The 15119-nt window shown below is 48.4% G+C and overlaps 1 protein-coding gene across 9 annotated transcripts in view; it reads right to left on the bottom strand.

The window, feature by feature from the left end:
- DAB2IP (DAB2 interacting protein) overlaps window positions 1-15119 on the bottom strand; it is a 208461-nt gene that overhangs the window by 104327 nt on the left and 89015 nt on the right. For 8 of the 9 annotated variants that reach the window (XM_070452142.1, XM_070452187.1, XM_070452181.1 and 5 more), the window contains exon 2: window positions 3925-4028. In XM_070452142.1, coding sequence (XP_070308243.1) covers window positions 3925-4028 — 104 coding nt within the window. Of the gene's footprint in view, window positions 1-3809; window positions 3904-3924; window positions 4029-15119 lie in introns of those variants that run through there. The other variant, XM_070452166.1, reaches the window with a different exon arrangement.

Here is a 15119-nt window from a genome sequence, read left to right as displayed (position 1 = left end):
CCAGGGTCACATGATCTCCAAGAGACAGACGTGGGAACAACACTGGGTCCCTGATGCCCTGTGGGGTGAATGCGGTCCTAGGCTGACTCACAAAAGGGGTGATGGCCAGCATGTGGGGTGCAAACAGCCCAGACTCAGGAGCACTCCCAGCTGAGTGGTGCCCAGGTCAAGTCCAGCCCCTCCCCAGCCTCAGCTGGCACAGAGGAGGTAGATAGAATGAGGCCTCTAGATCCCGACATGGATTCACCATTAAACTGCATCACCACCAAAGGGCACTGCTGTGAGAGGTGGTGACATCTCATCACCCGGGTTTGAAATGGCAGTGAAGGTGACAGTTATTCAAGTACATCCTGTGGCATCTCCCCTGCCTCCTCCAGGCAAAACCGTGTTCCCCAGGTTCCCTTGGGGGCTACACAGAGCGGCAGCCAGCGAGCACGAGGATATGGCCGTGGGAGCAGTTGGGTAAGTTCAGGCTGCAGGGGAGAGGGTGTGCTTCCAGTCTTGCACAGGGTCGTGTCAAGTCCGTCTCTAAGGCCCAGGCCAGGCGCACCTCTGACCTTCCCTAAGGCATCCCGTCCTCTGCCCCGACCCTCCGCAGATCTTCACTGTTCTGGAGCCAAAAGAGGAAACACAATTCAGCTTGTAGGTGGCTCCGTCAGTAAAGAATCCACCTGCAATGCAGGAGACCCAGGTCCGATCCCTGGGTCGAGAAGATCCCTTGGAGAAGGAAACGGCAACCCACTTCAGTATACCTGCCTGGGAAATCCCATGGACAGAGGAGCCTCGTGGGCTATAGTCCATGGGGGACACAAAGAGTTGGGCACAACTTAGCAACTAAACCACCACCACCATCATTATTATGGACCTCCCAGTTGGCACTAGTGGTAAAGAACCCACCTGCCAATGCAGGAGATGCAAGAGACATGGGTTCTATCCCTGGGTCAGGAAGATCCCCTGGAGGAGGCACAGCAACTCAATCCAGTATTCTTGCCTGGAGAATCCCATGAACAGGGGAGCCTGGTGGGTTACAGTCCATGGGGTCGCAAAGAGTCGGACATGACCGAAGTCACTCACACACACACATACGCACGCACACATGCACGCACGCACACATGGGGGTTAAGCACCTACCACGGGTCGGACCTGGGCTGACGTGCACACATGAAGGTCCAGCAAGTCCTTCAAGAAAGAGCAGTCAGTCCACACTTTACTGACGAGGACACGTGGCTCAGAAAGGATGAGTGACTAACGAGGTCACACGGGTCATGCAAGAGCTGGAATTTGAACACAGATCCCCACCTCCAAGCTTCCTATTCCAACCCTCTCAGCTCCAAGCACCAGCCCAGGATAGAAACTCGACTCAGGCCCCTGACCCTAACTGCTTCTTGCAGAAAAGAACCAAGGCGCCGACGGAAAGGACGCAAACAGCATGTGCCCGGCGGTCCCGGTATCCGTGCCTGGCTCTGTCACACAGCAGCTGTGACGCCAGGCAATGACTTCCCCTCTCTGAGCCTCAGTCCCCTCGTCTGTGACATGCAGACACTAATGGCCCTTCCCCTCAGGGTTGCTGTGAGAAGTGGCTAAAGTGATGGCAGAACACACTTTCCATCCCGCAGACCCTAATCTCGCAGGATGAAGAGTCTGGGGGCCCAGTGGCTCAGAAGGCTGGCGCTGGCTCTGGCTCTGAGCCACAGTTTTCCACACCAGGAAACACAGTGAAGATGCCACGACAGGAAAAGAAAAGCCAAGCCTAGCTGGCAATTAAAGAGCTGCAAATTACAGCAACTTGAAGGTGTGATGATACACCTACAAGCAGTGTGATGATACAGCACAAGAAAGGGAAGCAGGTAAAAAGTGATGCTGAGGGGGTTCTGGAAGGGTGTGGAGGAAGGGTATTCCTTCTCTGGTTCCAGTCCAGCCAGAGGAGTGCATGCGTGTGCACTGGGGTCAGGGAGACCCAGGTCCAAATCTTGGCTCCAACGTTATGAGCACCTGGACTTCACTTCTCTGAGCCTCAGTTTTCTCATCTATAAAATGGGGTGATCGAAGTATCAGCTTCAGGGTTGTCTCACTGATTAAAAGAGATGAACATAGTGCAGGGGAGACATGATGATTAGTCATCATTCCCTAAGGCATCCCCAAGGCTCAGCCCTGGCGGCTGTGGCCCTGGAGATCTGGAGAAAGCAGGTCTCAGCCTGTTCCAGCTGATTCGATCAGGGTCTCCCAGGTGCCAGCCTCCTGTCCTCCGCACAGCTGGACACCATCTCCCAAGGGCCCTGGTCACTCAGAGAGGTAACCTGGAATCCTTTCTCACACAGGTGACCCTCTCCTCAGAGGCTGATCTGACCCAGAGCCTGGGGCTCAGAACTGCCTTTTATATGAGCCTGTTAAAAATGCAGATATCCAGGCCCCACCCCTGGCCCACTATACTGAAATCTTGAAGGGGTCCAAGAATCTATTTTGAGAGCATTTTTATGAGACACAGGCGGAAGAATCGGTGGCTCTGAGGAAAGACCTATCCCTTTAGCTGGGGACTTGAGGCTCCACTCCACCCAGACCCGGTCCAGCCTCACTTCCTACCCTGACCTCTGGACCCCTCAACTCCAGTCCCAGCAAGCATTTCACCATTGCATAAACACGTCAATTTCTAGCATGTCCCTCCATGCCTTTGCAACTGCTGCCCTTCCTATCTGGAACTCCTTCTCTCACTGTCCCTGCCTACTCAATTTTCAAGGACCCTTCAAGAGTCAGGTCAAAAATCAGTTCCCAGGGGATATCCACTCCCACCTCACCTGAAACCCCATATCACACCATACAGCGACAGCCAGGCCTGTGACCTCTCTGTTCCCTCCATCAAAACCTCCTTTCCCCTGATCCCCAGAGGACTGGCTCCTCATTCCTTGGACTTCAGCTCAACTATAACTTGCCAGCCACACCACCTCAAGGAAGCCCTTCTAGTTTTCCCTCTCATAGCAGTCTACTTTTCTCTTTCACAGCACATAGCTCCAACACAAGAATGTCAGCTCATAAGGTCAAGGGCTTTATCCACCTGGTGCTGTCTTGGCCAGCTCCTCCCACTCAGCCCCAGTGTCAAGAATGGTACCTGGCACACATCAAGCATGCCGTCAAGATGGTCAAATGAATGGATGGACGAATGAATGAGTCAAACTTCTATCTCCCCTATAGACTGAGCTCCCTGGGGAAGAGAACTTGTCTACTTCTCCAGCGGCTGGCACATGGACAGAGGGGCACAAGGTAACGTGCTGAAACAGGGCAATAAAGGGACATAAAACTGCAGGTGTGTGGAAGGGTGGCTGGGACACAGGGGACATGGAGGGTCAGAAGTTACAGGTCACTGGGTTCTGTTTCCATAAATCCTTCAGGTTTGAAAGAAAAGAGTGGACTGGTGGGACTACTATAATCAATAGCTAAGCTGTATATATACTATTCTTTGTTGATTCTGAGACATCATCAACTGTAAGGTGCAGCATTGTTTTATGCACCAGCAAGCAAGAAAAAAAATAGCAATTAAATTATGACACACCACAGGCTGTTATATGAGAGATATTAAAATGTGGAAATAAAAGGGATCCATCCTAAGGAAGCATGGTGTGTGCATGCACATGTGAGGGTACGCTTATGGACCTAACGTTAGCCTTTCTCATCCCACACCAGCTCGGCTCTGGGTCCAGCAGCCTGCAGGGCATTCAGTCCTCCGCCTGCCCCCTCCCTCGAGGATGGGCCCCCCATGTGGCCTCCGGGGGGCGGGGTTGAGCCACAGAGAGGGGAGCAGCTGAGTGAACGGATACCTAGAGCAAGGGAGGCTGGATGCTCTCCCAGGTCCGTGAGGCTCCAGGAAGGGGGGCCGCGGGGTCGCAGAGCAGCCCCCGGGCCAGGTGGCGATGGTGACGCAGGGATAGTTACCGTGACCCGGAACGGCGTAGCAGCCGAGGGCTCCATGCTGGGGCTCTTCTCCGAGAGGCTGCCGGGCAGGCTGCGCCGGGAGCCCGGCCTTTCTTGGGGCGACTCTGCCAACAGAGAGAGAGGGGGTGGTTAGGCATGGACAATGGAGGCCACCCAGTTGGATGGCATCACCCACTCAATGGACATGAATTTGAGCAAACTGGGGGAGATGGTGGAGGATGGAGGAGCCCGGCGGTCTATAGTCCATGGGGCTGCAAAGCGTCGGACAGGACTTAGCAACTGAACAAGTCAAGCCCTGCTGTCATTTCCACCAGGCTGGGACAACACACAACCGGTCCCCATAAAATGGTCCAGCCATTGTGGAAAGCAGTTTAGGATTCCCCAATACATTAAAGACAGAATGACTATGTGATCCAGCAATTCCACTCCTGGGTATATACCCCAAAGAACTGAAAACAGGGACATAGACAAATACTTGTATGCAAATATCCATAGCACCATTATTCACAATAGCCAAAAAGGTAGAAAAAACCCAGGGGTCCCTCAACAGATGAAAGGATAAACACAGTGTGGTCGCTCCATAAATGGAAGGTAATTCCATTATTAAAAGCATGAAACTTCTGATCCATGTTGCAACCTGGATGAACCTTGAAAACAAGCTAACTGACATAAACCAGACACAAAGGGACAAATATTGTGAAATCCCACTTGTATAAAATACCCAAAATAGGCAACTTCTTAGAGAAGCAAAGTAGATTAGAGGTTACCAGGGGCTGGGGGTAAGGGTAAGCAGCTTAATGAAACAGTTTCTCTTTGGAGTAATGGGAAACATTTAGAAATGGACAATGGTGATGGTGGCGCAATGTTGTAAACATACTTAATACCACTGAGCTGTTCACTTAAAAATGACTAAAATGGCAAATTTCATGTGTATCTTTCCTATATATGTACTATGATTTAAAAAAAAGAAAAGATCTCCTAAAACTCCCACTTCAAGACACACATCTTGTGATATGTGATAATGAGCTCCCTGTGGCTGGAGGTATACAAGCGATTCCTTCAAACATAAGACTCTGATCTCTGGCTTCCAATAGGGACCTTCTCTTCTTGAGGCTTTAAACTTGAGAGGAGTGTGAGGGCCAGGCAGGCAGCAAGGTCAAGGGTAGTGTCCAGCTGCTCAGCTCCAGCTGGTGATTTTGACATAGCAATGGGGGGGCCTAGTGCAGCCAAAGCTTCCTAAGATTCAAGAGGAGGTGGAAATCTGGTTTTTTACTTTAATATGAAATATTCTGATTTTTGCAGAAGGCAACGGCAACCCACTCCAGTACTCTTGCCTGGAAAATCCCCTGGATGGAGGAGCCTGGTAGGCTGCAGTCCATGGGGTTGCACAGAGTCGGGCACGACTGAAGAAACTTAGCAGCAGCAGCAGCATTCTGATTTTTAAACGGTGACAGCTCATTCAACACTTGGAGCCTCAGCCTCAGCATGTCTCTTTCAACAACCAGGTCAGTCCACCTGGCTACTTCACCCGCTCCAGTTCCCCCAACCAGGCTTGGCACTGGCCATCTCTTTTCCATGCTCCAGCTGTGGCCCCCACAGAAGCCCCCTTTCTGTTCCTCCCAGCCTGTCCTGTTCAGTATGCCCTGGAGGAAACCAGGTAACCTCCTCCGCCCCCAGCTCTTATAGGAGCCCTTACGGCTCCTATAGCAACAGCCAGCCTGGGGCAGCCTATCAATGCTGTCACTGCACACAGCATGTGTGTGTGCGTGTGTGTGTGTGAGTCCTCTGCTTGCTGGTGGAACTCCTGATGCCCACGCCTAAGCTGACTGCATCCCCACACCCCCAGCACCCTGCCTGGAGTCTGGTGCGTGGGGAGTGCCTGGGAAAGACCTGCTGACTCAGAAGAAAAAGGACAGGGCGGAGATTTTCCTGGTCTCTGGGGACACACCGGGTACAGAGTCAGAGGCGCACACCCACGCTGACATCCACGTAGACACTCCAACGCATACTCGCTCAGGCCCATCCCCAGTACATGTGCACGTGTGGACGTGCACACACAGGACAGACTAGGGGCAGGCTTTTCCACGAGGCAGATCGGGCTATCGGGGGCCCTGCTATACCTTCCGGTCCAGTCTCCCCGTGCAGCCGGCTCGGACAGGGGCCCTCAGAAGTGGAAGGACAGAGCCAAGCCCACTCCCCATTAGGGCGGGCCAGGGCTGAGCCTTGGCCGGTGGGCAAGCCTGCCAAGCCATTTGGAACTGGAGGAAGTGGGCCACCCACAGGGACGGGTTCAGGCCCCATTGCCCAGCAGGCAGGCCTGGGGCCCCCTCTGCTAGAGAAGCTTCCGCTCCAGATCAGTGGCTGCCATTTTTTAGGGCCTCTCTGCTTCCCTCATGGGGCTTCCTATTTAGAACCTCCCTTCCTCATTTACCTCCGCCCCCACCACACGTCTCCTAGTCACACTCTAGGAAAGACCCCTTCTCTCTGTAGATTTCCCCAGGAAATCTCTTCCTGTACCCCCACGCCCAGTCTGCCTTCTCTCTCTCCTCATCCCTAGCGCCTCCTGCCACCTCTGCCTGGGGGTCCTCCATGACTAACCACATGTGAGGCACTGCTCTCGACCTTCAGAAGCCTTTCAGGATGTACCCTCTCTCCCTGACACACACACATACACCTAATGCTCCTTCCCAGGCAGGTGAGCACTCATAAGGCACTGGCCGGGCTGCCTCTTCTCCAAGATCAAGCCTGATATCCCCACAACCTCTGCAGAACACCATCCTTGCCTGCTGGGTCTAAGCTAGGAGGCACCCAGAGGTTGCTTGCTCCAACCACCCATTTTACAGATGAGAAAGCTGAGACCAGAGGAAGGGAACTTACCCATTGGCTCCTAACACAGTAAACAGACAGCAAAGACCCTCATAGGTGCTCCCAAAGTAGCCGTAAACTTCAATTCAGATGCCTTGGGAGCGTTTCTAACCACTTCCAGTTTGGCACTGCACAATTCAAATTGATTTTTGCTCCAATAAACCCAAAGCTAAGCAAATAAAGCCCAGGCTATACTCCATCTGCATCAGAAAGTAGAAACCCAGTGAGGAGAGAGGGCTGCAGGGCAGGACAGGCGGGCGTCCACGCCCTCTCCTGCACTCCAGAGGACAAGGAACATGGGTATCTTTCTGGGCAGCTTCTGCTTGGCCTCAGTTCCATTCTGCATCTTTCACCCCACCTCTGCTCCAGGAGGCTGACCCATGCAGACCCCTGACTCACGCAGACCACACCAACCTAGATCTGGGTCCTCTGGCTTCCATGCGTGTGTGCATGCTCAGTCACTTCAGTCACATCTGACTCTTTGCAACCTCATGGACTGTAGCCCTCCAGGCTCCTCTGTCCATGGAATTCTCCAGGCAAGAATACTGGAGTGGGTTGCCATGCCCTCCTCTAGGGGATCTTCCCATCACAGAAATTGAACCCAAGTCTCCTTCATTTCCTGCATTGCAGGCAGATTATGTGTCTGCTGAACCAGTAGGGAAGCCCCTGGCTACCATGGGGATTGGCCAGTGGGGAGCCCTGGTGGGAGATCAGGGAAGGAAGGGGGGTCACCTGGACTGGCTACCTCCCATCCCGAAGGTCCAGTCTACCATCAGGATGATCCGGTCTCCTGGGTTCTCACGTCTCAGTAACCACGCTCTCCTCCCCTCCTTCCAGCCCCAGCTGCTACTAGCTCTGGGGTCCTGCACTCCTCTCCATGGTTCCCCACACCTGCCCACACCTCAAATCATCCGAGTATAAGCACCATCTGCTTCCTGCTGGACACCCATGGATCCACCAGGCGGGATCTCAGCTGTCTGAGAAGCAGGCCCCATCCATGGACCTGGTGGGACGCCTGTACACACAGATGGGAAACTGTGACGATACCAGGGATCACATTGAACCATAGGGGCAGTGTCTGGGCCAGGCCATACTCTCTCCTGACCTGACACTCCAAACAGCACCCAACTCTGAGCCAGCAGCCAACACAAGCTCCAAACACAAAGTTAGTAATAATAACCACATGGATTGTAGGGGGTACAGACCAGTGTTTCTTTACCTTTTATTCATTAAGATTCCCTCTAAGGAGTCTTTTTAACTTCCAAGTCTCTCCCTCAACAAAATTCTAATACCACAGACATACAATAAAAGTATCTTTTTGTCCTACATATATTGTTGTTCTCAGTCATGTCTGACTCTTTGCGACCCCATGGACTGCAGCATGCCATGCATCCCTGTTTTTCACCATCTCCCAAAGCTTGTTCAAACTCATGTCCATTGAGAGGGTGATGCCATCCAACCATCCCATCCTCTGTCATCCCATTCTCCTCCTGTCTTCAATCTTTCCCAGCATCAGGGCCTTTTTCAATGAGTCAGCTCTTTGCATCAGGTGGCCAAAGGATTGGGGCTTCAGCTTCAGCATCAGTCCTTCCAATCAATATTCAGGACTGATTTCCTTTAGGATTGACTGGTTGGATCTCCTTGCAATAAAAGGAACTCTCAAGAGTTTTTTCCAACACCACAGTTGAAAAGCTTCAATTCTTCAGTACTCAGCCTTCTTTATGGTTCAACTCTCACATCCAAACATGACTACTGGAAAAACTATAGCTTTGACTAGACGGACCTTTGTCGACAAGAAATGTCTCTGCTTTTTAGTACACTATCTAGGTTTGTCATAGCTTTTCTTCCAAGGATTAAGTGTCTTTTAATTCCATGGCAGCAGTCACCATCTGCAGTGATTTTGGAGCCCAGGAAAACAGAGTCTCTCACTGTTTCCATTGTCTCCCCATCTGTTTGCCATGAAGTGATGGGATCAGACTCCATGATCTTAGTTTTTGAACAATGAATTTTAAGCCAACTTTTTCACTCTCTTCTTTCACTTTCATCAAGAGGCTCTTTAGTTATTTGCTTTCAGCCATAAGGGTGGTGTCATCTGCATATCTGAGGTTATTGATATTTTCTCCCAGCAATCTTGATTCCAGCTTGTGCTTCATCCAGCCCAGCATTTCTCATGATGTGCTCTGCATAGTCTGTTGTTCCATGTCTGGTTCTAACTGTTGCTTCTTGACTTGCATATAGGTTTCTCAGGAGGCAGGTCAGGTGGTCTGGTATTCCCATCTCTTTAAGAATTTTCCACAGTTTGTTGTGATGTACACAGTCAAAGGATTTAGTGTAGTCTATGAGGCAGATGTTTTTCTGGAATTCTCTTGCTTCTTTTTTATATACATATAACACCTACATGTGTAGTAGGCTTTACACAGAAAACGAGAGATTTTTTCACATCCCCTTCCAAGAATCCATTTTTTTGTTCACTTATGGGCAATACTGCCCCCACTGAGACCCATGCAAATATAATCCCCACATAACAACTTAGATTTGGGAAGCTTCATTTTTCAGATGAACAAACTGAGGTTCTGAGAGGCAAAAATGACTTCCTCTAAAGTTTCTCCAGGTAAGAAGCAAGAGTATATGCTGAAACTGTCCCTACCAAACCTACCCTTAGGGGCTCAGAAAAGGCTGAGGATGCTTGGAACGTGGGGCTGGGACTGGATTTAACCTTGACTCTGCTGTGTGACTCTAGGCTAACCCCTTTCTATTCCTGAATTCCTGACTTATAATCAAATCAGCCAGGGAGTAAGAGCAGTGACTCCCTCTATTCCCTAACACCACCACCTCCCCCCCACCCCCCCAGAAAAAAGAAAGAAAGAAAGAAAGAAAAAAAACCTGCTCTTTATTTTACAATGACAAAGAAGGCAGAAAGCTGATCTCTGAGTTCTAACTCTGCCTTTAAAATCACAGCTGACTTTGGCCTTTGACTGAATAGCAAGTCCTTTCTAATTTAATGAAGCAGACACTAGGAGGCTTGGGCTCCTGCCCCCCACCTCTAAATAACTTAGCTAGTACAAGCAGGATGTTGGAGACATTGGGTGAGTTTGCTAACATCTTGCAGGATGAAGGTGGAATCCTCAGGGACAGACCCCAGGAAGGAAGAACTGGTTGACCTCCTAGTTCCACTGCCCCTCTCCAGACCTCAGAGAATTGATTCAGGCTTTTTCCCTTGGCTCAGACTCACTGTATGACCTCCACATGACCTCCCAGTAGACTCCCAGTCTACAAAATTAGGTCACAAGACCAGCTGATCCTGCATCCCCTTTCCACTAGGAGGTCAAAAGAATCTATTTCACCAGGCAGACCAGGCAGCCTCCCTACTCTTGGAAGCCACAGTTGGAGAAACACATTTTAACCTTCATGTGTTTGCAAAAAAATAAATAAATAAATAAAATTGGTTTCATTCAAATGCTGCTGGCTTGGTTGCCATGGATACCTCCTAATCATGAAGGATGACTGTTACTTGTTCCCATGGAAACACGGAGGCCTGAGGAACATCCTGTAATTTCAGACAAGACACCAAATTTCAGTTGTTGGGTTGCCCAGACCTTAATGTTTAAAAACAGGTCGAGGCAGCAACCTCTAATACTCGCAGCAGGAGAAAAGAAGTCAGCACGCTTAAAAGAGGAGGTGTGGGGGCGGGGGTGTATGTGTGTGCTAGACCTCAACAGTGATCAGGAAAATGCAAATTAACACAACCAGATGCCATTTCACAGCTTTCAGAGAGGCAAAAAATGAAAGAAAAAAAAAAAACGATGACCCCAAATGTTGACAGGGTTGTAAGGAACTCTTTCATCCCTGCGGGTAGAAGGAAAAGAATTTGAGAGCAATTAGAAAAGAGCTGGTTGAAATTGACACATACTTGTATACTCTGGGACCAGAAATTCCACTCCTAGATGCACTGTCTAGAAAAATGCTTCAGCCTTGCCCAAGGAGATCTGATACAGAGATGTCTATTACAGCAGTGTTGGCAGTAGCAGAACGTGGGAAGCAACCTGAATGTCCACTGACAGGGGATGGATGCCCCAGTGGATGACTGCAGCCCTTCAGTGGAATAGGATAGGACTCCAAGGGACAATGTCCATGTGGAACACAACGAGCCCCTGCAAAGGACCCAGTTCTACAAGATCAGCATGAGTCATGCTCAGAAACATGAGGTTGAGTGAAAACAGTAAATTGCAACAGCAAGCAGAATACAATCCACTCATGCTTTTTTTTTCCTACAAGAATGTTCACAACAGCTTTATACTTAATAGCCTAAAACTGGAAATAAAATGTGCTTCAGTAGATGAATGGTTAAACTGTGGTACATCCACAATGTGTGCAGCAGAATAATGTTCCCCCCAAAGTCCAAGAACCTGTGAATATGTTACTTGATATGACAAAAGGAACTCTGCATATGTGATTAAGGTTAAGGACTTGGAGATGGGTGTGCATACTGGATTATCCACACAGGGATAATCTTAAATGTGGAAGAGGAAGGCAGAAGGATGGGTCTGAGGGATTCGATGATGAAAAAAGAGACAGGAATGACTCTAAACCTGAGAGGAATAATGGAAGATGTGGGTCATGAGCCAGGAAACATGGGTAACCTCTGTTTAGAAACTGGGAACATTTCCCAGCTGACAGCCAGCAAGAAAATAGGAGCCTCAGTCCTACAACCACAGGAAACTGACTTCTGCCAACAAGGAATGGGCAATGAAATGGAGTTTTCCCTAAAGCCTTCAGAAAGCAACACAGCCTGCTAATACCTGATTTTAACCCCTCAAGGCTCATGCCAGACTTCTGACCTACAGAACTGTAAGATGACAAATCTGTGTTGTTTAAGCTGTTATAACAAGTTTTAACCTGTTACAGCAGCAATGGGAAACTAATACATGTGCCACAGAATATTACTCAGCAAAGAAAACACTACTCAGCACTACTGAAATACACAACAACTTGATGGCTCTCCAAGGCGCCGTGCTTGCTGAAAAAAGCCAAAAAGGCCAGCTCAAAAGGTCACATGATAGGGGATATATGTATACCTATGGGTGACTCATGTTGAGGTTTGACAGAAAACAACAAAATTCTGTAAATCCTTCAATTTAAAAAAATAAATTTTTTAAAAGGTCACATGATGCAGGATCTCATATATATGGCATTCTCAAAGTGGTAAAGTCACACAGATGCAAAACAGATTGGGGGTTGTCCATCCCTTCCATTCCTCACCCCTCCAGGGGTGAGGGATGCTAGGGGGCAGGTAGGTGGGTATAACTGGTGTCTTGACTGCAAAGGGGACGGCACAAATCAGCATATGCTAAAATGGTACAGAGTTATACACATGCACAGGACCCCCACACACAAGATGAAAGAAGCCAAGAGGGCACTGACATTCAGAAGCTGACCTGGTATTCACACCTCTGTCACATTACTCTGCTTCCGCATATAAACAACCTCACGGGATACCAACCTCAGACAAGCCTACCACGATAAAATGAGGCAAAGCAAGGCCACTTGATCATTTTGTCTAAGCAACCGTCAAAAGCCTGGTCACCGTGCCACCCAAAACACTGAACATCCCTCCACCCTGGTGAAAACGAGTGTCTGCCGTTTCTTTACCCACGACAGCTTTTTCTCAGTGCTGCTTCCTCTCCTTAGAGATAAGATCTGAGAAACCCCACCTCAGATTCGCCCCTGCTTTCGATTGGCTAATCGAGAGTGAACCCCACTTCCTTTAGACGTCCCCCAACTCATCCAATCAAAGCCTAAATCTTAGAGTAGTTTCTCTCTACCACAATCTGATTGAGAGGCCTTGCGGTTCCCCGCAGCACGTGTGCTGCATCACCACAATAAATAATAAACCCAACTTGTGCGGCTGGAGGTGTGTTCCTGGCAGGTCTTTGGCTGAAGGGCATTGTGTCATTTACAAGAGATGTAACTATCAGGGGAAACCGGGTAAAGGATGCCTCTCTGTTCCGGTTCTGCAACTGCCTATATGTCTGAAAAATTTTCAAAATAAAAAGTTAATAAATAGCCTACTTGAAATACATGGAATCATATCTGTCTAAACAACTGAGATTTTCCATCCCGAGAAACTAACTACTGAAATGTATTCATATCCAGTGTCACCCGAGTAGAGAGAGTGGTCAGCACTCTAGAGGTGAGAGGCACAGAAATATAAACACCACTGCAAAGGTTTACCATGGACTCTTTTGACTGAAATACATTTGCCGTCTATGTGATTAAACTAATATGCTGTTTTACTGTCTGTTTGTATGCGTGTGCACTTACATAGAAAAATATCATAAACAGTACCATAAAACTTGGTCAGAGATGCTCTTTGGAGACTAAGATGGGCTACAGCAGTATCATTTACCAAATGAAGAATTAATTCAGCCTTCCAAAACTTAATATTAGATTAAAATAGAAATAGATAGTATAATGACTCAATACAAACTGTACCCTCTAAACACATCTGAAGAGAAAAAAGGAAAAGAAGTAAGAAAAAAAAAATGAGAAAACAAAACAAATGACATCAAAATCAATAGCAGACTAAATGACCAGGTTGAGAAAGTGGATCAGGAAAGTCCAAAAAACAGATTTAGAAAAAAACTCATGGGTGAGGAAATGAAGTTCCCCAAGCCATGAAACTAAAAGATGCTTGCTCCCTGGGAGAAAAGCTATGACCAACCTAGACAGCATATTAAAAGCATATTAAAAAGACTTTGTCAACAAACGTCTGTCTAGTCAAAGCGATGGTTTTTCCAGTAGTCATGTATGGGTGTGAGAGATGGACTATAAAGAAAGCTGAGCGCCAAAGAATTGATGTTTTTGAATTGTGGTGCTAGAGAAGACACTTGAGAGTCCTTTGGACTGCAAGGAGATCCAACCAGTCCATCCTAAAGGAAATCAATCCTGAATATTCATTGGAAGGACTGATGCTGAAGCTGAAACTCCAATACTTTGGCCACCTGATGCGAAGAACTGACTCATTGGAAAAGACCCTGATGCTGAGAAATATTGAAGGCAGGAGGAGAAGGGGATGACAGAGGATGAGATGGTTAGATGGCATCACCGACTCAATGGACATGAGTTTGAGCAACCTCTGGGAGTTGGTGATGGACAGGGAGGCCTGGTGTGCTGCGGTCCATGGGGTTGCAAAGAGTTGGATACGACTGAGCAACTGAACTGAACTGAACTGAAGCCTAGAGCTGCCAGTGAACTGGTGCCCCCAGCCCCCATCTTCTCCCACTGCAGGAGTGGCCGGATAAACCGCAGGAAGAGACAAAGGTAAGGCCATCATGGCAGCAGATCACGGAACCCTCAGATTATTAGAATCTTTCAGATACGGCAGTCCAGTAGATGCCACTGTGCCGTGTGTGTGTGTGTGTGTGTGTGTGTGTGTGTGTGTGAGTGAATGAAGCACATCTGTACTGTTCTTATCTGCTATTAACAGTTAGCCAAATGAACAATGAGTTTACCAAAATACTGTATTGATATATTGGCAGGTCTCCTACATGCTTTTTCCAGTTCCAGCTTTGGCCATCCATCTTCGGGAGAAGGAGGAAAGGTAGGCCTTAGGGGGTACTGCCTTTGGGAGTGCCCACGGCCCCCAGAGAGCCCATGTCCTGATCCGGCTACCCATGAATATGTTACCCACCATGGCAAAGGAACCTCAAAGACGTGATTAAGGATCAGGTGCAGCTAGTAGCAAAGAATCTTCCTGCCAAGGCAGGAGATGCTGGAGACGGCAGGAGACGTAGGTTTAATCCCTGGGTCAGGAAGATCCCCTGGAGAAGGAAACAGCAACCCACTCTAGTATTCTTGCCTGGACAATCCCACGGACAGAGGAACCTGGTGGGCTACAGTCCATGGGCTCGCAAAGAGCTGGACACGACTGAGCAACTAAACAACTGTGCAACATAGGGATCTACATTCATATTCAGTAATAAACCATAATGGAAGAGAATATGAAAAGGAATAGATAGATATATAAGCATAACTGAATCACTCTGCTGTATAGTAGAAAGTAACACAACATTGTAAATCAACTGTTCTTCAATAAATAAATAACCTCCAAATGTCTAATTTAAGGATTTAATACTAAAGCAAACTGAATTTCAGCTCTTTGTATAATTTTTAGCTTGAGGAACAGTTGACTCACAGATTGTACATCAGGTGCTATAAGGTACATGAAGTTGTAATTTGGAAAAACAAAAGAGCAGCATTGTTTTATGTTCTACAAAAACACGTGTGACTGCCCTACAAAATTGGAGGGAAAGAAAATCGATGCAAACATC

This window comes from Odocoileus virginianus, chromosome 2 (assembly GCF_023699985.2).
Source record: "Odocoileus virginianus isolate 20LAN1187 ecotype Illinois chromosome 2, Ovbor_1.2, whole genome shotgun sequence".
Taxonomy (NCBI): Eukaryota; Metazoa; Chordata; class Mammalia; order Artiodactyla; family Cervidae; genus Odocoileus; species Odocoileus virginianus.
The sequence above is the reverse complement of the archived record's forward strand: the minus strand, read 5'-3'. Positions and strand labels throughout refer to the sequence as shown.